The 23797-nt window shown below is 40.7% G+C and overlaps 1 protein-coding gene across 1 annotated transcript in view; it reads right to left on the reverse strand.

Moving 5' to 3' along the window:
* The window catches only part of LOC112559947 (short transient receptor potential channel 3-like), a 49936-nt gene extending 38014 nt beyond the window's left edge, over window positions 1-11922 (reverse strand). Inside the window, 1 exon segment of the mRNA XM_025231459.1 lies at window positions 8486-11922. Within this exon segment, the coding sequence (XP_025087244.1) occupies window positions 8486-8570 (85 nt within the window). The 5' untranslated portion in view covers window positions 8571-11922.
* Between the last annotated feature and the right edge of the window lie 11875 nt (window positions 11923-23797).

Here is a 23797-nt window from a genome sequence, read left to right on the forward strand (position 1 = left end):
TGCTTCTTCAGATTTCCTCATAGTATTGTGATATTCTGAATAGTATCACGATATTCGGCATAATTTATTCATATTCTGCATAATAAAATTTTGTATACTCATTTTCTCCAATCATTTTTTTCTTCCATCTTTATAATTTCAGAACTCTCAGAAATGTTTTAAAATATGATAATTAAATATTAGACTTAAATAATGAATATTTTAACCATTCATAACTGTTAATCTAAGCAATAAAGATTAGGAAAAAATTTTTACTTGGAAAGAGGGCTGAGATGGAATTCTTTATCCATTGAGTGGGAAGGGGAAAGGGAAAGGAAAATGTTACTTCGTAATAAACTGCCAAACAACGACCAGTAGCACAAAGTTAGATTACTCCACCGACTCCAGTCTGTTGGATGAGTTCAGCAAGAACATCTTTAGTCTCCAGCCACATCCCCTCAAGATGAAATATGTCTCAACGAGTATCACCCGAAAAACAAACCGTCTGACCGAACAGAGCATTACAACCCAGACTGGCCAAGTCGTGCTTCGAGAAAAAACTGTATTTATACTTATTTTATCGGCGATTACTTCGCTGTTTTCTACTTCACGGTGCCATGTCTGCCAAATATTGAGATATAGTATGAAAAGGAAGTCTGGCAGTAAATCCAATAAGTTTTCTGTCAAAAGTTAGTAGGACTGTTCAGAGTCTGATGCATACATCGGAGAACTGAACTAACTTCTGAAAAAACAGTTTCGAGTTAAAAAAAAACCATAGAAAGTTGGTATTTGCAAAGCAACACACATTTCTTGAGATATTTTTGCGGGCTTTACTTTGATCCTCCAAATAAAGTGAAGCCGATATCCAACAACTAGTCTTGCCGCCAGCAAAGACGCAGCAAGCGCCATCTACATGAAAGCGCAGACTCTATCTACAGGGGAGGGAATTTTGGTCGCAGACGACTAGACACGACCTCGGCGCCTGTTTCATTTGTAATGTAGATGCATCCTCCATTTGGGGGGAATGTTTATCCAGTTCCTTATCCTAACCGTGTTGGTGATTGGGTTTGGGGTCGAGGGGAAGCTCCTCCAGTTAAAGGACAGTCCCATGATGCAAACAGACAGGATACTTTAAGACGACGAGTTGTCCTGGATTTAGTTCTATTAAAGAAAATAATGAAGATCGAAAATAAATAAATGAACAACATTGCAAAAAGAACGAATGAAAATGGATATTGAAGAAGGAGGAATGATGAAGATTAAAAATATAAAAAAAAATTGTCACCTGAAACACAAAATAACGAAGAACGAAGAAAAAGTTGCAATGTCCGCTGCCTGAATACACAGTGACAAATTCGATTCCTGTTTTCAAAAGATTTATTTCTACGACAGCAGTAGGGATTCAGACATTAAAACTGTGAAAACGATTCAAGAAACCGAACTCCTTAAATGAAGAAGGAACATGTCGTGGATTCGACAGTTAGATGTTTAAAAAAATATCTTGCTAAGATCAATCAGTGAGTTGGAATACTTCACTTTGGGGGCGTAGAGAAGGCATGATGAGGTTTCTACTCAAGATTCATTAAATTGAAAATTCATGCTCAATGGCAATTTTGGCTTAAATTATAGATATTGACGGTTTGAAATTAATTAAAGTTTGAGTTTCAAACAAACGATCTGTTTAGAAACGCTGCAATTTAGTTCGTGGAGACAGCCATCTTTGGTATTATTCACAAAAGGAAAATAAACTGAAAATAAACATAATTTGAGATGAAGGAGGTAAATTTGATAAGAAATGCATTCTTTGTCACAACAGTCTTCTCCCCTTCCATTCCTTACTTCACTGGGGTTCGAACCTGCAGGACACGATCCCCAGATCCATGACATGACACATGATCAGAAGAGTGAAAGTGAACTTGGACAGTGGAAAACTGAGTTGTAGACGCCGACTGAAGCCCAGATTTTGTAGAGAAAGCTGTTCGGAACATCGATATCGACATCTATTATATAAACCCAACTTGACTTTACCTTTACATAACAAAAGCAACCTATGCCACAAGCTGACACATTTTTACTCACTCTCTCATTTCCATTTAAACTAAATTTTTTTCTTCAAGCTGTTCGCATTTCCTCTTTCAAGCAATTTTTTTTAAATACCTAGCCAGGTTCAGTTGCATGTTAGAGATTCCGACACACAGTCTGTGAGTTTTGCGACCTTTAGAATTGTTTAATGTGGCAGTTATTAAATTGAAATTTTATCAGTGCTGTCGTAGAAGTCACTTCTTACAAGAAAATATTTATATTTCAAATAAGAAATTCAAGTACAAAGTAAATATATTTTTTAAAAAATAGATAAATCAAAGAAATATTTTTCGTGAAAATTCTCTCTGACAGCTGTATAACCTCTACCTCTTCATGAAATTCGCTGAAAACAGTCTCGTGAAATGTCCATGCATTTTAAGAGATTTGTATGAACTTTCAATGTGCTCGCTAAACCCACTGCCGCTGAAAAGAAAATTTAAAAGAAGAATTTTTCCTCAAAGCTCAATGACACTAGCATGTTCAACAGTCCTAGCAGGAGATGGAAACCGAGTTGCCATAGTCTTCCATGGTGAGAGAAAACAGAACATGCTTAGCATGAAACCCATAGAAATAATGGAAACTGGATTAATTTTAATGTGTTGTTTGGATAAAGATAAATATCTACACAGACTGGAGTGTTATTTAGAAGCATAGAAAACGGAGAAAAGGGTTTGAAAATAAAAAAAAGTTCTAAGGATGGCTACAAACGAAAAGACCTTTGAATGAAAAAAAGAGGGGCTTTAACATTTAAGGGCATTCAGACATAAAAAGTCTTCACAACACAAACTGCTGTGTGTCCTCCGCCGCATCTTCTACCATTTCCATAGGACTCATGGTCCAAGTGTCACGCAACTCTCGCGTGGATTGACAAAAAGGGGAAAAAAAAGATGTTTTGCAAATATCAACACCAAAACTGTTGGAGGTCACATGAAACAATTTTGCCTGTGAAGGGCTTCACCTAGAAGTTCTTGTGCAGCTTCTTCCTGTTTGCTCCTTTTTCCAAGAAACACGATTCCTCCCCATTTCCCCAAAGGTCAAGGCCAGCGCCATCTTGTGATGACCGTGAAGGGGAATGCAGCTGGTGTTTATCTCTAACTAGACATCGGCTTTGTCGTTGTTTCTTCTCGCCGTGACATGACCTCGCTGCTGACATGGCGTTAAGCCAACATTTGCTTCTTGATTCAACAAGTGATGCGGCGATCTTTAGCAGGGGAAGGGTGTGTGATGGTCGGAGGGAGGAGACGGAGGTGTCAGTACTGACATTGACTGACGAAGTTACCATTCCAATCAATTTCTCCTTCCCGTTCCAGAGTAAGATTAGAATCCTAAAGCATTGGATCCCCTGTTGAGCAATATTCTTATGAGCATCCTTGCATCCTGTGATGTTTAGTAGAATACATAGTTTGTTCCTGAAAAATGAGATGTTGATTTTTATAGAATATATGCCAATAAATTTCACTGTTTCTTTGGTTTTCTTATCTTCCATTATTTTCCTGTTGCTCTGTTCGTCCTCAGATGCACGACATTCAAACGATGTTTCAGGGGAGAGAACCCGGCTATTTCCTTCCGTTTTATTATTAAGCATAGTGCGGACAGGTGGACGAACACTGAATCTAAGGTCAGCGTTGATTATTTTACTGCGTGCCTACTTAAAATTAATTAAAAATAAAATATATTAAAATAAGGTTAGGAGGTTGGCTGTTGAAACGGTGACTTTTGATTGTGCGGAACGTGTTTTAATTAGTGTCACGTGGTGCGAGCTACTTACATTCATGCGTTACCGATTCACTGAACCCAACTTTCCTGTTCATTTGTTCCTCTGCTTTTACTTCCCACATCCATCTTCAGCTGGTGATAGATCTTTACTGTCAATGGCCTGTTTGAAGACAGAGTGTTACTCTTCCCTGATTGTAATTAATCTAAAATAAGATAAAAGGGTAGTGACGTCACCATCCTTCGTAGAATTTTTTGTGACATTGCAAAAATCTGTTTTTTATAAGAAAAAAAAAATCCAAAGAAATCCGAACTCGAAGCTGCCCATTAGTCTTTACTAAAACAAAAAGCAGGATGAATAGTAAGGTTTCCTAGCAACAGGGTGATTTACCAATTTTCGCATTTGCAACTGAGTTTTCTTCTCATGCTTAAGTTGTTGATTATTGAGCATTTTCAGCTCCTAACACTGAAAGACGTGATAATAGAATGGTGTGTAGCACTAATTTGATATTGAGCTGAACGTGTTACTTATTAATGACGGATCTTTGATGTCAGACATGAAAAACGTGAATGAATCCTTGTGATGAAAAACGTTGGGCGGGGAGTAAAGTAAGGGCTGACATCTCGAGAAATTGATTATATGGTGGATGAAAAATAGAACTTTAGCACGATCCTCCATCAGTGACGGCATAACTCGCACGGAAGGCCACCATCAGCTCTTTAAATTTGCTCCAGCCCTTCATACCGCAATTAATTACATTTCCCCATTTAAGTTGTCAAAAGGTAGTAGTAATTACAGTTTGAATATGGGAAGCTGGCATCAGCAACAGCCGGTATTGTCCATTTTTTGTGTTATTTATTAAGTTTACACAATAAATAAGAAGAGAACAGCAGAAAATGCCAGCGGGCTTTAAATAATTGAGTCTGTCTGTATTAACATCCGGGATATTTCGTCGTCTGACAAGCGCCCTCAAACCGAGCGGCAGTGCTGACACACAATGAGAAGGTAGGAAATGACGTTTGAAAATGACGAGTGGTGTTATGACGTCAGCTTCACGTCAGTACTATGACGTCAGCCACGTCAGTACTATGACGTCAGAGTACTATGACATCAGCTCCAGGTCAGTACTATGACGTCAGCTCCATGTCAGTAATATGACGTCAGCTCGATGTCAGTACTATGACGTCAGCTCCATGTCAATAAAATGACGTCAGCTCCATGTCACTGCCATGACGTCAGTGTGTTTTTGACGTTGTGTACGGGGGATACTCTAAGGAAATGAGTGCGCCCCCTTGTCTGATATCCGCGTGAAGCTCGATAGACGGTCGAGAACAGCGACGAATGCTGGCTGGCTGAGAGAGAGAGAGAGAGGGAGGTATAAATGTTGATCATACGAAAAAAGACATTGTATGGCTGTCAGACGACTCGAGTCCCTGGGACAGACCAACCTATCCAGTAAAACGTAAAATAGAGCCAGTAGGTTTCTTTATTCCGACTGTCTAACAGCTGGATAGTAGCATCGAGTTCCATCTTTTTTATCTCTCTCTAAGAATTCTACGACCACCATTATATGAGATGTGAGTGGAGTGGTAGCTGCTTGTGGTAGTTGATATTATATATACAACTGAACGTCATGGATTGCAAAGTTTTGTTTCTCAGCTTCTCACATGCAGCTGTATCTCAAATCTTTATCGTTTAGAGTTTAGACATACCCTAAATCTTCATACCCTCCTCACTTGATTCTTGAAAGTATTCTCAGATTCATCACTTAAAGATTTTAGTCTCATATTTCTATATCGCGAAGTAGTATGAGATGATGATAGGCTATGGTATGATAAGCAAGCAGCCACACACACACAAAACACTCACAAAACAAAAGTAAACAGGATGAGGGCAATTTGCGAACTGCAGATACTGTCAACATCCCGACTAGTGGTTCGCTCGTGAAGTAATATCTCCATGTTTACCAGTACTTTAGCCACGGCCTGTCAATATGATAAACACTGCTTCTCCTCAAACCGAAATATGAGTCATTCTCTGAGTCCTTCAACATTACATCGATAAACAGGTCAACCTTCAACAGCAACATCGCGAAAAACAAACGAAGAGCGGAAACCAAGCCAGAGGTGAGGGCAGAGGATTTGAATTTTCAAAGTGACAAACGAATTCTTAACCAAGGTGCATCGCAAAGTTTTCGTCAAACAAGTACAGTAGACGATGAGAGCAATGTAGGACATCTGTATCTACAATATAATCTAACTAACGCTCGTGTGTTGTTTTCCTGTGCGTCTCAAAAAAAAAAACAAAAAAAAACAAAAACAAAAATAAAAAACAACAAAAAACCAAACAAACAGAAAATTACAACCAAGACAATAATACAATGAAATGAATGTATTGATACAGTCTCTCAGTGTACAATCATAGCATGTACTACTGTTACCACAGCATCCAGTCAATACCGTGTAATATGAGTTCAGCTCAGAATGATGTTTATTTAAAAAAGCGTCAGGTATCAGGCAACAGGTGGGCCACAGGTGTCAGGCTCCCGGTGCTACACGTCCACAAGTGATTTGTCCTCCTCATACACCAACACTACATCCTGATGGCTCAAACCTTGGAAAAAATAGTTTCTTGATAAAAATTCAAAGAAACGGCGGTTGCGCATTGATCTGAAGTTCTGCTCGAGGACAGGAGTGATGAGAAATACAAGTATGGGCTTCTATTGACACAAAGACTTCCTCTTCTGAGAATGTTCCAGGCTGATTTGTTTTTCCTCATCTCGCATTTACATTTAGTTTCTATATTATACAACTACCTAGCTTGACGTCCCTTAGCCAGAAAACTTATTCATGAAGTCAAATGACCCGACTATTGATTCTCTTCTAGTGCCATCTGTGTCTGGAAGACCTCTCGAGAACGAATGAGAGTTCCTTAGAGGGGAACTCATTTGCAACCTGTTGCTATGTCTCCCCAATTCGGCTTGCCTCCACAACACTTGGCAAAAAATAGAAAGCTTGATATATCTTGTCTTCTAATAACTTGTGTACAGACATAATTCGCTGTTATGGATAACCAGGGAGATATTGCCAACAGTTATAATCAACTTTCACTGGGGTTCAATAATAATAATAATTATAGCAGGTTGTTTTAGATAAGAGATCCCTTTTGCACAGAAAGTATAGTCCGTTTTTCTGGATAAGAAAAAAATTATTGTGCACAGTTATAATCAGCTCTGGAAAAAGAAGCATCCACATCTACCACTGGAATCAACATTTTGCAAGGAATCAATACACAACCCACGCCCAGTCCCCCGGGGATTTGGGGTTTGATGTTTTTATGTCATTGTTTTGCTTTTTGTTGTGGTTTATTTATTTGTGCGATTGTTTTCTTGTTTGTTAGTTTTTTTAACCTCTTGTTGCCACTTTGTATGTTTTATATCTACCATCGACCCAACGCCGTCATACACAACACTTTTGTAGATAAAAACTGTTTACTCTTTTTTAACATTCCGTTGTAATGAAAAGTAATGACTGCACGTTTGCTTCATGATCTGTAGACAAAAAGTGACTAAAATAGGTATTATGTGTTGATATTATTATCTGCTCGGTTATCATCGCACTGCTGTCTGGTTTTTAATATCTCTCTATAAAAGTTATGAATGGCCTCTTTGTACAAATAATATATTGCTGTTGTTATTATTAGCTGTTCTGATACCATCGAACAACTATTATGTTTGTTCTGATGTGTGCTAGTTATTTCTCTGCAGATAATAGACGTGATTAACTGCATTCAGGTCCAGATAATGCATATTATTATTATTATTATTATTATTATTATTATTATTATTATTAAAATATTTATAAAACGATTAGTAGACTGCTGTATGAAATAAGAAATGTTCAGGGTTCCATCCAGACCAGTAGGAGGCTTAAAAGGAAGAAATGCTTTGTAGTAGCTTAGGTTTGATCACATGTCATGTGATGTAGAGTGACACAGAAAAGGCGTTTGTTTACCGAAAATTCTGGAGTCGCGGCTATGAGTGTGTTTGTGGTGGTTACTTGGCTATCTCTAAGGTTGGTTTATCTCCTGGTTACCGTGTAGTGGAGCATCATGCAGCCCGAGATTTACAATGCCTGGACTGGGTTTTATCTTGACAATCCTTCTTTACTTCCGACATGAAACTATCTAAAACCTCGGTAGATGTTTAAAACAGGCGCTGACCCACAATTTTAAATTTTCGAAGACAGCACAGACATTTTTAAAGTATTAATTGACAAGACCTAATAGATGTTGACATTGTTTAAGTTTCTATGAGCACACGTAAATAAATAAATCAAAGAAAGAAAGAAAGATGCATATACAAACACCCACATGCAAGCACGGTGGTACATCCAAACATAAATGCAAATTTTAAAAAAATGGCAAAGCAATAAACGTTTGAATGAAGAAAAAACGAATAAGCTCGTGAAAAATGAAAGTTAGAAAAGAGAACAAATGGAAAACGAAGAGAGGGAGAGAAGAGGAGAGATATCTACAGAGTAAATAAAAAAACAAACCGGAGTGCCTGTCACTTCCTAAGATTGTCTAAGCTTGGTTAACGCTAAATAAATATAAAGCTGCAAGAGTTTATTGTGAAGACAGGGAATCATGGCAGACTACAGACAAAATAAACATGCTCCAAATGCTGCTATGAACCGGAAGAAGTCGTACCTGATTCACTCCCGACACCCCCTCGTCGTATTTTCTCGTACCGGTATTCCCGCCAGGTGCCGCTCGTGTTGGACTTTAGTGACATGGTGATGACGTCACTGGATGCATAATCCGACCAGCAACAACAATGACGTCACATTGGTACACCACCTCTTGGCTCCATCCTCTCGCCTTTCTCTCGGCCGTGAGTCCGCCATTCCATGTGTCGCCACCACCGGCCAACATTCCGAAATCTTTTGATGTTGCCGGCAGAATCCTGTCTTTCAATTGTCTAAGGCTTAACGTTTCAATCTTAATCCATTGTTTAGATGTTTGTCTAGATACATGTGAATGATGAAGAGTACTGCGCTTGTCCAGAAAACCTTTCTGTAGAGACAAGGCCGAGAGTTCCAAGTCGATGGAGGTCGCAGTAAGAAGAATAATGCAGAGGTCACAGAGGATTTAGTCTGAAAATCACAAATTTCGACGCCGTGTCTTGAATGCGGTTCCCGTGTGGCCGTCCTTGACGATCGATACTCTCCCTTTTGCGGACTCTCTGCTTCGCAAGGTCACGAAAGGTCAACATTGCCGACCCCCAGAGCCTGTTGACACTGTCTTTAGCTAGGTAACCGCAAAATATGGCAGTGGGTCACTTCCAGAGAGCCACGTCCACGTGATCTTACAATAACAACTCAAACTTTCCAATAAAATCTCTCAAACGAAATTATCTTCTCATCCAAGTGTCCCTGTGAATTATCTTTGAAGACGAATGTATATTTACATCACCAGGCCGGAAGGGCTTCATGTCCCTTTGCCAGTAGAAAGTTTCTCTCCGCATCACACAGAAAGGAATCCGTTGCCTATGATGTCATGTGGAATTGAGCAAGACTACAAAGAAGGACTGTTGTCGTAGCTCCCACAGATGTCATTGGCACTGTTTATCCTTCCGCGCTGGAATGTAGCACTGCTTGAGAGAGGTACTTCCAATGCCTCAAACCGTTTTGAAGTCCCTGGCTTTGTTTACTTGAGTTTCTCAGTCACTTCTTGTCAGGGTTTACAATCCTCGAAATGCAGAATAAAACAGTTTGACTTGCTCAGTTCACTCACAGCATCTAGGGGAACGATGATTTGAAAATTTTGGAAGTTTCTGCTTCATGAATGTCAATAACTCGTCCATCACACGGCAGAAAACATCCACAACAAGAAGTCCAGGTTAATACATGTCATTCAACAGTATCAACATCAGAAAAAAAAATCTTGTGTCTTGCAGACAGAAGTCGATGGTATTTTTTGATAAAATCAACCACGTGAAATATTTTTTTAAATTTATTCCCGAGAAACAAGTTTAACTGAAATAAATTGTTATTATTTTTACCGCATTGCGCAGGTTGTGGCCATGATGACGACACCCACTGAAGACGACTACCTGCTGGTTCCGAAAGGCACAGATGCTTCCAGAAAAATATACTGCGGCGCGAAATTCCCAAAACACTGGCCGCTAGGCCATAATCCCATCGAGCAAAGGCACGCACTCGCACTAAAGATGTATGGAACGTCGTAGCTAAGTCCCGAGCCTGACGCATGCGCACTGGCGAGTCAGCAATCCTCAGCCTGTCCTTTCCGGGCAGACTCTCCTTTTCAAGATGGCAGACCGGGGTGCGCTGTATTATTTTCCCTTCTCTGCGCGGGCGTTATGTATCTCGCACAGAGCTCGACGGAGGGGCAGCCATGGTGTCTTCATCCAGCCTCGAGCTCCCCTGACATTAGGAGTGCCTGGGAAAGATTGATGTATTGGACTTCTTCTTTTCTTACGTTCCACACAAAGATTTTTTTTTATTTTATTTTTATTTTATTTATTTAATGTACGCTCTTGTTGACTAGCCTCCGGTTGTTTTTTCTCATTATCCAGTTTCTACATAAAATTTTGATCGATGGTTGACATCAATGCAAAATTTTCCTTTAATATTATATTATATTTAAACTCTATTCAAACTGATGGGTTAGTTGTCATTCTTCCATTCATGTGAAATAGCTTGGGATAAACACTACTTGCGGAGCAAAAGATGATTTGACTTTATAATCGTTTGATAAAAAAAAAATATACTCAATAGATGACAATGAAGTTCCTGATGTGTTGTTGTTGTGTTTTTTTTTCCCGAAATGCTCAACACACACGCGCGGTTTTGCTGGCGGTTTCCGAGCAACGTTTGGCAGCCGGCATTTGGTAATTCCGTTTGTTTCACAGGTCAGCAGGTCTGTGATAAATGGCGAGACTTGCATATCACCCTTGGTTAACCCTTGTCTGGCTGAGGTGTGGCCACCCATCACTCTCCTGTCTCTTGCATCTGTTTATTTCATCTCAAACGTCAGTCGTCAGCTGATGGCCACCACATCGGCAACAATCGTGATGACTGATACATCAGCAAACACAGCATGGTCGACACTAATCGAAAGATCAGCGGTTGACAGTTGACTGACCTGTAGCAGGAGGCACTTTATAAAATTTGCATTTTAAAAATTGAACACCTGGCTGTGTTCTTCCTCAAAGTTCTTCTGATGCTATTATGTATTTTTACATACCTTTCTCTTAATTATTATTAATTTTTACTTTATCACACTCCCGCTGCTTTTCTCGGTGTACCAACATCATTAGACATCTATCAACTTTCTATGCGCGTGTTATCCTGGACTGGATACAAGATGTGACAGGTGTAGTCAGCGGCGGGTGACAACCCACATAGCTGACCTCAAAGGAAGCCGCCGTCCCACGCGCTTTGTGGTCATCTTTCATCTCGCCGCCTGGACCCTGGCTATCACCTGTTGACACAAAGACCTTCGTCAGGAGACAGAAGCCAGCTGCAGCGGCAGGAGACGGAAGACTCGCAACATCACAGGCAGCTGCAGCGTCTGGAGTCTGGGCAGTCCCACTCCTCCACGCCCCCCATACACGGGATGCAATAATCGGGGTGGTTGTGTGGAGAAATCAATGGCGATGAACAGTTTAGACTCCTGTTGGACCTTGGGATCAGCTGGTCTTCTCCGGGAGTGGCATGCACACACAGCAATGGTCGCTGTCTGTTTGAACTCACGCTGGGGGTAATGAGAACTGTCTGGGCACTGTCGCAAAGGGGAGGGTTTACTGACTGATGTTGACACAAACCACACTTTAAACCCTCGGTACGACAGGATCCGAACCCCAGCGTGTTCATGCAAGGAATTCAGCTCGGTGATCTTTACTCACATCAAACATATCCGGTAACAGCATCACGGTGGGTAGTGATGTGATGGTCATGTTGATGCCTGTCCTGTGGAACGGGTCTGTGCAGCAGTTCATGACATAAAGTGGTTCAGTGGACTAGCCAGTCTTCATCCAAAAGTCCATGGTTTCGATGTGAAGACGTGCAGGCTTGAAATTTGTGGGTTTCTCCTCGCCAAGCAACCGCGGTGCACGACAGAAAGAAAAGATCAGTTTGACGGGGAAGGCCGATAGGGAGCATCGAAGAGTAGGAAGGGGGATGGACTAAGTTGCCTCCCTTCCCTCATATTATTATTATTTTTTTTTTTTTCGTGTGGCAGTGCCTGTGTGGGTTTTTATTCTTTCCTTCTTTTTACACCCTTGACATTGTGCGGTTCACCCGACATTTTCGCGCCGCCGCGCAGACAGACGCATGATTTGAGCCGCACGCGCGGGCTGTGGTGTTGTCAGCAACTGGCGGCAGCAACAGCTGGTGTCCGCGTCAGGGTAATCACGTCAGACACCCAGGCGCGCGAGAAACCTCGCGGCTTTCCGTTAATCTCGCGATATTACTATAGGGCGGCATAGACCTCCAAACCTCTGTCACGTCCATGTCGGCAACTCGTTCCTTTGATATCATTGTCAGGACCGTTGCTACCCGTAATACCTGGTGTTAGCTCACCCGTAGCTGCGCAGGTTGTATGGTGAGTTGTACTCACTGGTACGAGTGCGTGCGTGTAACGTAACTATGTACAGAGTAAATTTAAGTGGTAAATGCTATAAAGAACCCACAATGATTGTGTGACGTCCGAAGATGTATAATGAAACTTGCTTTCTGTCTCACGTGTTGCTATGACATACGTCCAGCAATATTAATTATGTATCGGGTGCTGGGCTTTGAACCGCAGCACGTGTCACCAAGACTGTCATTATTATTTATGATGCAGAACTCCATAAAAGATAATTAGTAAACTCGAGGTAAATAACAGCCAGGCCACGTCATCAGCTGGTCCCATGACACGCACGCCCACACACGTCCATCCTACTCCCCTCGTCCTCTCCTCCACAAGATTACTGCGTTGGAGGCGACAGCTGTTCAAATCCATGATGTCGATACTTTGAACACGTCCTGCTGGGGACGGAGGCAGCACTTCTCGAGTAGTGAACAAATGAAAGTAGCGATCTTTAGAAGCACTTTTCGTACATGACAATGATTTTCACTACATGAACTCTCTTAAAGGCGAGCTCGTGCTTCTGAGGTGGACAGTGTGAACTTCTCCACCAGGATGACACCATTCTTAGTTCATGTGTTCACACCAGCAGGCTTTTTTGTTTGTTTTATTTTTTTTACTGGCACACGATGGAGTTGAATGACATTTTTAGGTGGTGTTGACCAGACGGTGGCCGGGGTACACATCTTGTGTGGAGACTGAATAGAGAGCAACGGGATATCGAGTAGCAGTGAGACAGTTAAGGAGAAGTGCGATGATATTGAGGAAGAACAGAAAGTGAGACAGAAGGAAAGAAAATTAGTGGAAAAAATAAATTGAATAAAAAACTAACACCTATTTTCATGCACGTTTTTTTCTACGGGAGGGAGGGTAGGGTTATTAGATTCATCTCTTTGTACAAACATTTACAGTTCCATCTATCTAATCCATCTAATTGCATCCCTTTAATCATCATTTAGTCAGCCCATCATTTAAATAAATAATAAACAAGAAAATAATTGAAGTTTCTCCCGCTGTATTTAACGAAATAACAAGGGTTATTGTTCCTTCTTCTCTGGTCGATACAATCTTCGGATCAAAAATATTTTAATTAATTAAGGTCCTCAAAGCACTTAAAATCAAAGAGCTTAATATAGTCAGATTTTTAATTAAAAAAATAATTTCTGTGTGTGATTATTTATTCAAACCTTAATTTTTCTTGTGTTCTCACTCTGTTTTTCCTCTCGTCTCACACTCACCCGCCTCCCCTTCCCCAAATGGGATGTGAGCCGGGACTTTTGGACAAGCACACGGGCTACCCATAATTTCACGTGTTTTCTGCCTGACGGAACCACGAGAGAGGTAACCCACAGGGGCAACATGGGAGGCAACTTTCTGTGGAGGACGTCAGCCTGCATCGATCCCTGGAGGTTGTGTGTGTGTGTGAGAGAGAGAGAGAGGATGTGTGTTTACACGTGTGTGTGTGTGTGTAAGTGTGTGTGTGTGGTGGAGGGGCATGTCCCCCTGGCCCTCCCCATGTCTCGCTGACGTAAGAGCGGTTAAGTAAGCTCACAAGTCCCACACAGTGCATTGCAGGACTGACGTGCATGTCTGGCAACCCGGAGACGTTGCTAGGAAACAACTTATTCATATATAACTGGTCTCCTAATAGTTACCAAACTTTCTCTGTACATTTTACAATACTCTACACTTTTCCCCCAAATCCTTTCCCCATACATCTTCACTGACGATATCGATGATCTTCAACACTGATGCTAGTGAAATGCTCTTCTCTATATAGCCATAGCGATACATAGATGAATAGAGGAATAGATGACGTGTCATTCTGATGATAGACCTAAGAGACAACCTGAAACCAAGTAATCTTAACAGTAAAACAGTGATCAGGGTTAAATTATTATTGTCATTACTATTCTGCTATCATCTGAATTTATTTCCTTCCTAGGATAGATGAGGATAATAAGATAACAAACAATAAAATATTCATCTAGGTAGTCCCCCTACTTTCTACACTCCTTCTTAAGCATTTTAATACATCCTTCTCCAACTTCCAGTACTCTGTACTTGAACTCAGCTTCCAGCCTCGATCATCAGAGCAGCAAATGGCGAGAAACATAGTTGAAGCTTGTCCTGATACAAGGACCGGACACAAATTCAAACTACCGAAGATGGTAAGCTGATGGAGAGACAGGAAGCAGACGCAATCAGTGTTGGGGTGGTAGTGGGGTGTCCATCTACCCCAGTGCTGTCGAGGACTCTCATTCAATCAGGTTCGAATCTGCGCGCATGTTTGAATGAAAAGGCTTTAGGATGCGGATGATGAGCGAGCGAATGAGTGTTTCAAAAGCCAAAAAGAAAAACTAAATTGCAGGCAAGAAACTGGAGACCCGTGAAGCAGCGGCGTTCTTCATTTCCAGAGGTTGCTTCCCCTCAATTTCGAGCAGAGAAAAAAGTCGATGTCCTTATAATTGTTGGATGTTGGGGAAGCTCTTCTGGTTTTCTGGGACCTGTCTTCATTAAGCCTATGAATCTACTGTCTTTTTAGTGTGCTGCACTCCCACTTTCCACAAACATGGCCTTTAAATGATGTAATTTAATCCTCCACCGTAGTCAAGAACCTTTTCTAATATTTTCTGTTGCTCTCTCTTACTCTGTCTCTCTCTCCCACACACATGCACACTCTCAAGCACGCAAACACGCACAGACTCTTATGAAAATGTTATCGCTCTTTGTCTTACTTGCTTACAGAGGGCAGAAAAATATACTCTTCGTCGCCAGAGGCTTTTATATACACGACAGAAAGGTTTCCCGAGCGAAGACATGATCGGAATGGAGTGCACCTTCTATATTGCTTTCGTTTGCTCTTCCTCCTCTCCAAAAGAAAAACCCACCACCGCCAAAAATATTTCCTTTGATTGTATTTTGCCATCGGTGCTGACAAGTACTTATAGCCTACTGGTCCACTTTGTGCGAAGTATAATTACATCCTTTATCTTGACCTCCGACCCTGCTGCCAAACGCACCTTACTTTCTTTGGGGAGGCACAAGTCTGGTGGTCAGACCGGTCGAGTTCGGAGAAGGTCGACGGTTCAGAGGTCGCTCCACCCTTTGTGACTAGCAACGCTCTGACAGCTCAGGAGAATCGCGATTGATGGGGAGGAGATAAGAAGCGACGGAAGGTTTTCTTCATCCCTACGCCTTGACATTGACCCGATGAGCCACTCACAGATCACTGCACCTACGGTCCTTTCTACCACCCTCCCTTTAATATGGTTGGGGAAAGGGTTCTGCTGAATCTGTGGGTGTGTGTGTGCCTGCAAGCGAAATCAGTTTGTTAAAACAACAGTTGTTTAAATATTTGTCTTAATTTCTTTTGATTTTTGCAGCTAAATATAGTATTTTCTTAAATTCAATGATGACTTTATATTGCTTCCTATTCTTTCTCGCTCTTTTCTTTCTCTGTTTTTTTTTTTTTTTCTTGTCCCTTTGTTATTTTCCATTTTATTTTCCCTTATCCTTTGCCTGATTTGTCTTAGGCATGCAAGCCTGTGATCAAGCCAGGTGACAGATATGCAAATATGCGGAATAACCCCGAACTCTGTATTGCCGACGACGACCAGCCGCCAGACTGGAGTAGCAGTGGCGACTGCTGGCCACCGGTTCCACGCTGTAATTAAATCGCCAGAGGCATGCTAGCAGACTGTGGGATGGAGAGTGTGTGGGCAAGCATCCATCCAGTCCAGTTATTACAGAATTGCAGTTCTTTCTCTTTGTCTTTCTCTCACGCTTGATGTGAATGCTAAGAGACCGAGCAGTCAGATGGCTCCCCCCGGTAATTCACCAGTCGGGAGGGTCTGTGAGAGTAGATGAGGACGATGAGTGTGTATGAGTGTGTGCGCGCGTACAGCTGGTGCATGTTTCTGTGTATCAAAGCTAAGACTGCATGACTCACTAGTTATTAGCACGCCGCGCATGTATACAATATCCTCCCTACTTTCTTCTTCGTCATCAATGTGTTCCCAGGCAACCAAGTGTCGTCCCCCACTCACACCTTCACCACCCACCCGCAACTACCCAAAGTAAAACCTTTCTTTTATCTACCCACAATCCCTTTCAATGTGAAAATATTCGTATTGTTCGAATCCCTCGCCTTCAGAAAAATAGTTGTGAATGCAGGAAATCCCAATAAGTGTATGTAATTAGGTTCATGTTCCAGACCCAGTGGGGGACCGACCATCACGTGCACACGACAACTGCATCGTTGGCTCGCCTCTCTCGTGATGCACTTAGCCCACACACATAAAGCGGAGTTAGATAAGCAACACATAAAAGGCGGCATCCATCCTCCTGTGTACTCGCCCGTCGCTAAGAACCCATGACGTCACGGAATCAATAACGTGTAACGGCCACAGCTGTGACCTGCACATGCGCAGTGCCCTACAGTTACTTGTTACTTTTGATCGTTGACAGAGTAACAACAGATGAGGTTCTCTTAATTTAAGCTGTGGCATAAATGTATAATTTCTGGATAATTAAAGAGAAATATTTAATTTTTTCTATCGTTTCATGTACTGATATTATTATTATTATTATCTTCGGTTGAAGATTGGAGGTTTTCCTTTAATAATGAATCAATATATCAGGACAAATGTGTCGACCATCGTTTATCAGTTTTCTGTGGTCTGTTCAGAGAATCAGAGAAACAATCAAACCGCTAATTTGCTGCAGATAATAGTCATCGTTGAAATCCTCATGTAGACCATTATCATCTGCGCAGAGTGTATGATGCGAATGTAAAAAGGGGATCAATCCAAAGCCAAAATAATGGAGAATACAGATCCTGTACAAATTTTATTGGCCACCCGACTTACACACGATTGATGCAATAACCCAAGAGGTATGTAATATTATGCTGGATAGTGCTAGTAGATGTGGCCTACTCCCTTATGCCAGCAACCCAAAGAAACAGCAAGTCCCTAGTCAAAAACCTAAAACCAAACCATGGTTTAACCCCAGCTGTCGCAGGAAAAGACGCGAATTCTTTAAAGCACGGCGCCAAGCGAAGACATGTAACAGCCCAGAATCCCAATCACGCATGAATAGAGCTGGACATGATTACAAGAGAGAAATAGAAAGCAGTTTAAACTCTACCAGCAAAAATGGTTTAGGAAAATCAGACACTTAAGAAGTAAGGACCCAAAGGTTTTCTGGAACATTCTGAACAAGAATAACAGTGATAAAATAAAGAAGGAAACCCCAACCTGTAATGAATTTTTACAGCACTTCATGGAGATAAACAATCCTGGCAATTACAACACCTGAAACTGACCTACTTGTGAATACCACTGAAACTAGCAATAACTATCTCAACAGTGAAGTAACAGAGAGTGAGGTTGCTAATTGCCTAAAAAAGCTAAAAAGGAAATAAAGCTTGTGGAAATGACAATATAATAAATGAATTCTTAAAATTTTCTCAACCAAAGACTCTGACCCTATTCACAGCCCTCTTTAACCTCATATTAGCAACAGGTCATGCCCCCACAGAATGGGCAACAGGTATATTAACACCAGTTTTTAAAAACAAAGGAAAACAAAGTGATCCAAATAACTACCGTGGCATTACAATCCTTAGCTGTTTTGGTAAGCTATTCACAATGTCCTTAATGTACGCTTAAAACTTACCTAGAGGAAAATGATCTCATAGGGCAGGAACAAGCAGGCTTTCGGCAGGGTTATCCACCCTTGACCACCTATTCACCATGCAAAGCATCCTTGAAATTTTACTAAGTAGAAAAAAACGAGTTTTCTGCGCGTTTATAGATAACCAGAAAGCATTCGACAAGATAGATAGAACTTACTTGTGGGAAAAATTGCTTAGATCTTGGAGCCAAGGGAAGATTCATGAATATAATCAAGGATATATACAAAAAGGCAAAATCCTGTGTTAAGATTAATGGAAACCAGTCAGAGTTCTTTAAAAGTAGTCATGGTGTCAGACAAGGGAGAACCTATCTCCTCTACTATTTGCAATTTATCTTAATGATCTGAAAACTCATCTCTTAGCAGACTCTGTTAGTGGTCTCCCAGAACTAGCCAAACTGACACCAAATAACCTCACCCCCCAAGAAATGATGTGCTTCTTAAATTATTCATACTCCTATATGCAGATGATACTGTCATTTTATCCGAAACACCAGAAAATCTACAGAATGCCTTAGACAGCATGAAAAAATACTGTGACAAGTGGAACCTGACAATTAACTCAGACAAAACAAAAATAGTTATTTTCTCTACAGGTAAAATAAGAAAGAAACCAACATTTGTTTATAACGGTGAGAAACTTGAAATAGTAGATTATTACTCCTATCTTGGCCTGAAACTAAACTACAATAACAAATTTTCTAGTAGCACAAAAAGACCTATATGACAGAGCCTCAAGAGCCATGTTTGCTTTACTGAAAAAATGTAAAAAGTCACAGCTACCACTAGATATTCAACATTGACATGTTTGACAGAATTTGTTCTTTCCAGTACTTACCTATGGTTGTGAAATATGGGCATCAGGAATTAGTGACATTGTGGTAAACTACAGCTAAGATTTTATAAAATGGTCCTCAAAATAAGAAAGTCCACCCCATCTTGTATAGTGCTTGGAGAGTGTGGTCGCTTCCCTGTTAGTCTTCTTATTAAAAGTAGGATGCTAGCTTTTGGTTTAAATTGATTAGCAACAGTAATAAACTATCAAGCACTACATATAGAATGCTCTTAAATCTACACGAAACCAACATTCTTAAGTCTAGCTTATATCAGTACTATCCAGACAACGCTGCAAGACCTTGGCCTAAGTGGAATATGGATAAACCAGAAAGCATAAACAAACAGGTGATTGGTTCAAGAAGAAGTAGATTGTGTCCTACAGGACCAGTATATCCAGAATTGGTTAGGGAACTAGACTCCAAACAAATATACTCAAAATTATAGAATGTTTAAAAAGCAGCTTCTTACTAGAACCCTACTTAAAAATCCTACCCCACATGATTACCTCCCTTTAATAAAATTTAGGTCATTGAATAACCACTTTCCAGTGAATAAAGGTAGGCAAAACAGATATCCCTAGAATGAAAGGTTCTGTAGACTCTGCAACACCAAGACATAGGGGATGAATTCCATTATCTTTTTAATTGTAACAAATTTGATACCAGCGCAAAAAAATTACTTACCAAGCTACTATACTCGTAACCCAAATGCTTACAAATTTCCAATCCTTATTAGCCTCAAAAAATAAAAGACCCTCAGTAGACTATCTCAATTTGTAAAGATATTACTAAGAACAGTAAATTAGTTAAATTGATAAAACGTGTGTGTGTGTGTGGGGATATATTGTACACAGGGATGGATGGGAGTGCATTACCTCTGTGATAAAGAAATTGTAAAGAATACAGAACACCTGTGAAAGAGAGTGAGGGAGAACAAGAGAGTGGTTATCCTAATGTTCTGATATGTCCAGATGCTTTAACCTACTCGATTACAATATCCAAGTTCACACGAAGTGACTGGAAAAAGGAAAGAATGAGTGGATGATTTTGAATATATGTGAATGAGAGACACCCTATATTTAATGATAAGAATGTGAATGTATATGCATTGATACTTCCTAATTTCTCAATACCCCCTGGAGGGCGACAGAATAAAAGAATCTTGAATCTTGAATCTTGACATTCTTGTCCTGTCAGTCGGTGTCCATTAGTTCCGCCGCCGCGGCCACCTAGCGGCAAAGGTCGTAAAGACGTTCCTGGTGGCGATGCCGCGTGTCGCGATCGCGGACCGTTAGCGGAGCGGCGGAAGTGGAGTGACAGCGTGCCCCCGATCGAAGGCTAACAGCCACTGACGCAGGCGCGGGAAACGCCTCGTGCGCATGGCACGACCAGCTTCCGGAACAACAGGGCCGTTCACTCCCGCCTCATTTATCGACAGTCTGGAGAGACAGAGCAAAAAATCGTTACCCGGACGAACAGAAACAAGTGTGAAATGAGTGTCCCAGGGTTAGAGCAGCGAGCTCTATAGTTGGAATGATGCGCATTCACAGATAAAAAATATTCGAACCTCTTCCATTTAAAAAAATATAAAGTTGATAATGTAAAAGACTTGTCCAAGCAACTGCTGCTTAAAAAAAAAATCCTGGCACATTTATTGCTTATGCTGTAGTCTACGTGAGTTCTTATCTTCTAGACTAGCATCTACCTCTAGGTGTCAGAAAGCCTTTTATTGTTTATTTATTGTAGTCAATAATATCTGTTGCTAATTACACTAGAGTTATTGTTGATTTAATTTTTCCGTGCTGACAGTGGAGAAACGACGGAAAAAGAGTCCTTTCCATGAAGATCTCAAATGCGAAAGATCGAAAAGAAATTTACAAATGGAAACTAATATATAACTAATATAAACTAATATAAAGAAACTGAGCAGTTGTCTAGATTCTACATTGCAAGGGAGAGAAACTGTATGACGGGTTTAGGTACAGTATTAAGAATGCTTGTATTTTTAGATCACATGACAACACATTTTTTTTTCAGCTGATGTGGCTACGTATGCTTTGTAGCTGATGCATAAAGGACGCGCACTTCCATGAAATGGGAGGTAACAAAGGGATGATGTCTCATCGATTTACAGTAGCTGTTCTCTCCCTTGAAATACTTTCCCCGAGATTTGCTCACTGGTTATCGAAGTAGCGTCAACGAGCTAGCACTGATCTGTGTGTACTGTGAGAGTGTGTTTACTCTGTGTGTGTGTGTGTGAAAGACATTTTTATCTCACATTTAGTATATATATATACACATATATCATGTCTAAGGATTTGTGCTTGAAGACCAGAAATATTCTGAACAATGCCACAGTAATTCTTGATAAATCTTTAACATTTAGCCCATAATTTGGACTAAGAAATTACAGACATAAGCAGGATTAATCTTATCAATCTTATCAGTCAGAAAAGCAATCCAGACGATTTTATCAGTTATTATTATTTTTTATTAGTTTTCCTTTGTGTGCTGGTTCCGTGGTCTGTCCTTGATAACAAAAGTTTGAACAGTAATAATTGACAAGGAGAGTTATTTGGCTTCCTTTTGTAATTAGTAAATCTTCAGAAAATTTTTCATTATTTTGTCCAGCATGTCCTAGCAAGAGAATTTGTTTTCCCGAGCTCATGTAAACATCATGTTATGCCTGTATACAAAAGTAACAGAAAATAGAAATCGTTTGTACTCTGTGCAGTTCAGCTGTTCAACCTTAGATGAATTATCAGTTGTGTATGAGTGTGTGTGCGTGTGTGATGTAGGTGTGTTTTAAGAATAGTCTAGATGTAAGATGTCAAGATTTTGTGTTTTTTATTGTACACCACTTGCCTTATACATATCCTGTAACGAGCACTTGGTCTGTCATTATTGTAGCTTTTATAACCGATCATATTTCAAGTAATAAAGTTGGTCAGTATCATTTGTCATTAGTCATCAGGCTCACTACTGATATTGACTGTACTCAGTGTATAGTCTAGCGATGTCAACACAACCACAGCGACAATTATATTCTGTTTAGCACTTTGGGCTCAAGAGTACTTTTGTTGGATTTGTTTCCTCAGTTCTGTACGCACTGAAGCATCACAACTAAATCACAGCAACATCTTCGATTTTCGATCCGCCCTGTGTGTCGCCTTGACCTCCCAGTCGAGAAGTGCATTGAATAACATGTTCATGTCAAGGTGTATACAAACCTGTTTGCATGCAATCAGTCCACAATTCCTTCCCCACTTCTAAAGCTACATGTTTTCGAGACCAGCTTCCTGCAAAGCACTCAGTCACCGGTAATGTAAAGGCATCAACATATTTTTCAAAGGAGGGAAGAGGTGGCTGAGTCCTGCCCTTCACATGCCACTCTGTAGACACGATGAACCACTTACACAGTGACCTTGGTGTCTTTTATCCTCGGCTCCGGGCATGTTGTTTTGTCTGCATGTGGCATGTGTTTACAGGCTGGCTGCCTTGCCATGATAATTATCGCCTCAGGTGCCATGGAACACTAATTACCCCATCCCCAGTCTCTTCTTTGTCAGCTGCTTTGTAGCTTAATAATTTCCTGAAATAGTCAACATTGCAACATCTTTCGGTGTTTGAAGTTTATATTAGAAACGCATTTTTTGCAAAGACATTTTGGATCTCATTTACGCCAGCCGTTAAATCTCTTTTTACCTTCTGTCTGATGGCAAAGCCCGTTACATTAACATCCACCGACTGCTATCCCAGTCTACAGAAATCCTTCCGTCTACAGGCCTAGAGTGTCTATATAACAGAATCCTTCTGTCTACAGGGCTAGAGTGTTTCTATGACAAGAAAATTCAATTGTAAAAAACATTATTAACTCTGTATATTTGTCACTTATGTATTCGTTGCAGTGATCGAAGTCAAACCATTCATGATTACAATTTTTATGCCTCAGAAATGTTGGCTTTTGTGTAGCGGTCACCGTTCTTTGAAAATATCTGCAATATCATGTTTTTCCCCTTACAAAAACAAGATTAGGAAGCTGGATTCGAATTCTGTCATAAGCACAGGTGTGCCCAGCAAAAGTTTAGGTGTATTTATAGAGCCTACAACACACGCCATTGACATTTGCAGGTTGGGGAAATGAGAGTGAAATCTCTCAAATATGAAATGTCGCCAACACCTGTACAGGTGTAAACTGCAGTGCACAGGTAAAAATTAGTGACATTTACTGACTCTTGCAGAAATAAATATGACAGCTTCCTGTTTATTCCTTGCATACTTCCAACACAATTAATTAAGAGACACCGGAGCTGCTTGTCTCATCTGTCACGAACTACGGATCAACAGTCTACTCTCTTGTCCTTTTTCGAGATAAACAAAAAAAAATCTTTAATAAGGTCCTGTAAACAAAATGTTATCATGTGCTAGGTTTAGTTTCACCTGGGCAAGTTTGCATCTTTAAAGCAGCGCAAGCTCCGTACTGTAAATTTGTTCTTTTTGAACCCTGACCTGTCCAGTTCAACCTTGACCTGTACTTGTTTGCGTGTCTACCCAGGGTTTGTAGCTGCACGCACGCAATGTCAAGCTTTAATGAGGAGGGAGAGGTGAAGGAGGGAGACAGAGTTCCTATTAATGTAAAAACCTGATACATGAGGTATTTCCCAAGCTAACACAACAGTGGAAAACCAGATATTCTTTCGTGGGCGCGCGCGCTGGTGTGTGTGTGTGCGCCCTCGTGAGTGATTGTACGTGAGATTTTGTGTAAGTGTATGCATACGTTTATATGTAAGTGTCTGTGTGTCTGTGTGTCTGTGTGTTTGTTTGTGTGTGT

This window comes from Pomacea canaliculata, linkage group LG3, assembly GCF_003073045.1.
Source record: "Pomacea canaliculata isolate SZHN2017 linkage group LG3, ASM307304v1, whole genome shotgun sequence".
Lineage (NCBI taxonomy): Eukaryota > Metazoa > Mollusca > Gastropoda > Architaenioglossa > Ampullariidae > Pomacea > Pomacea canaliculata.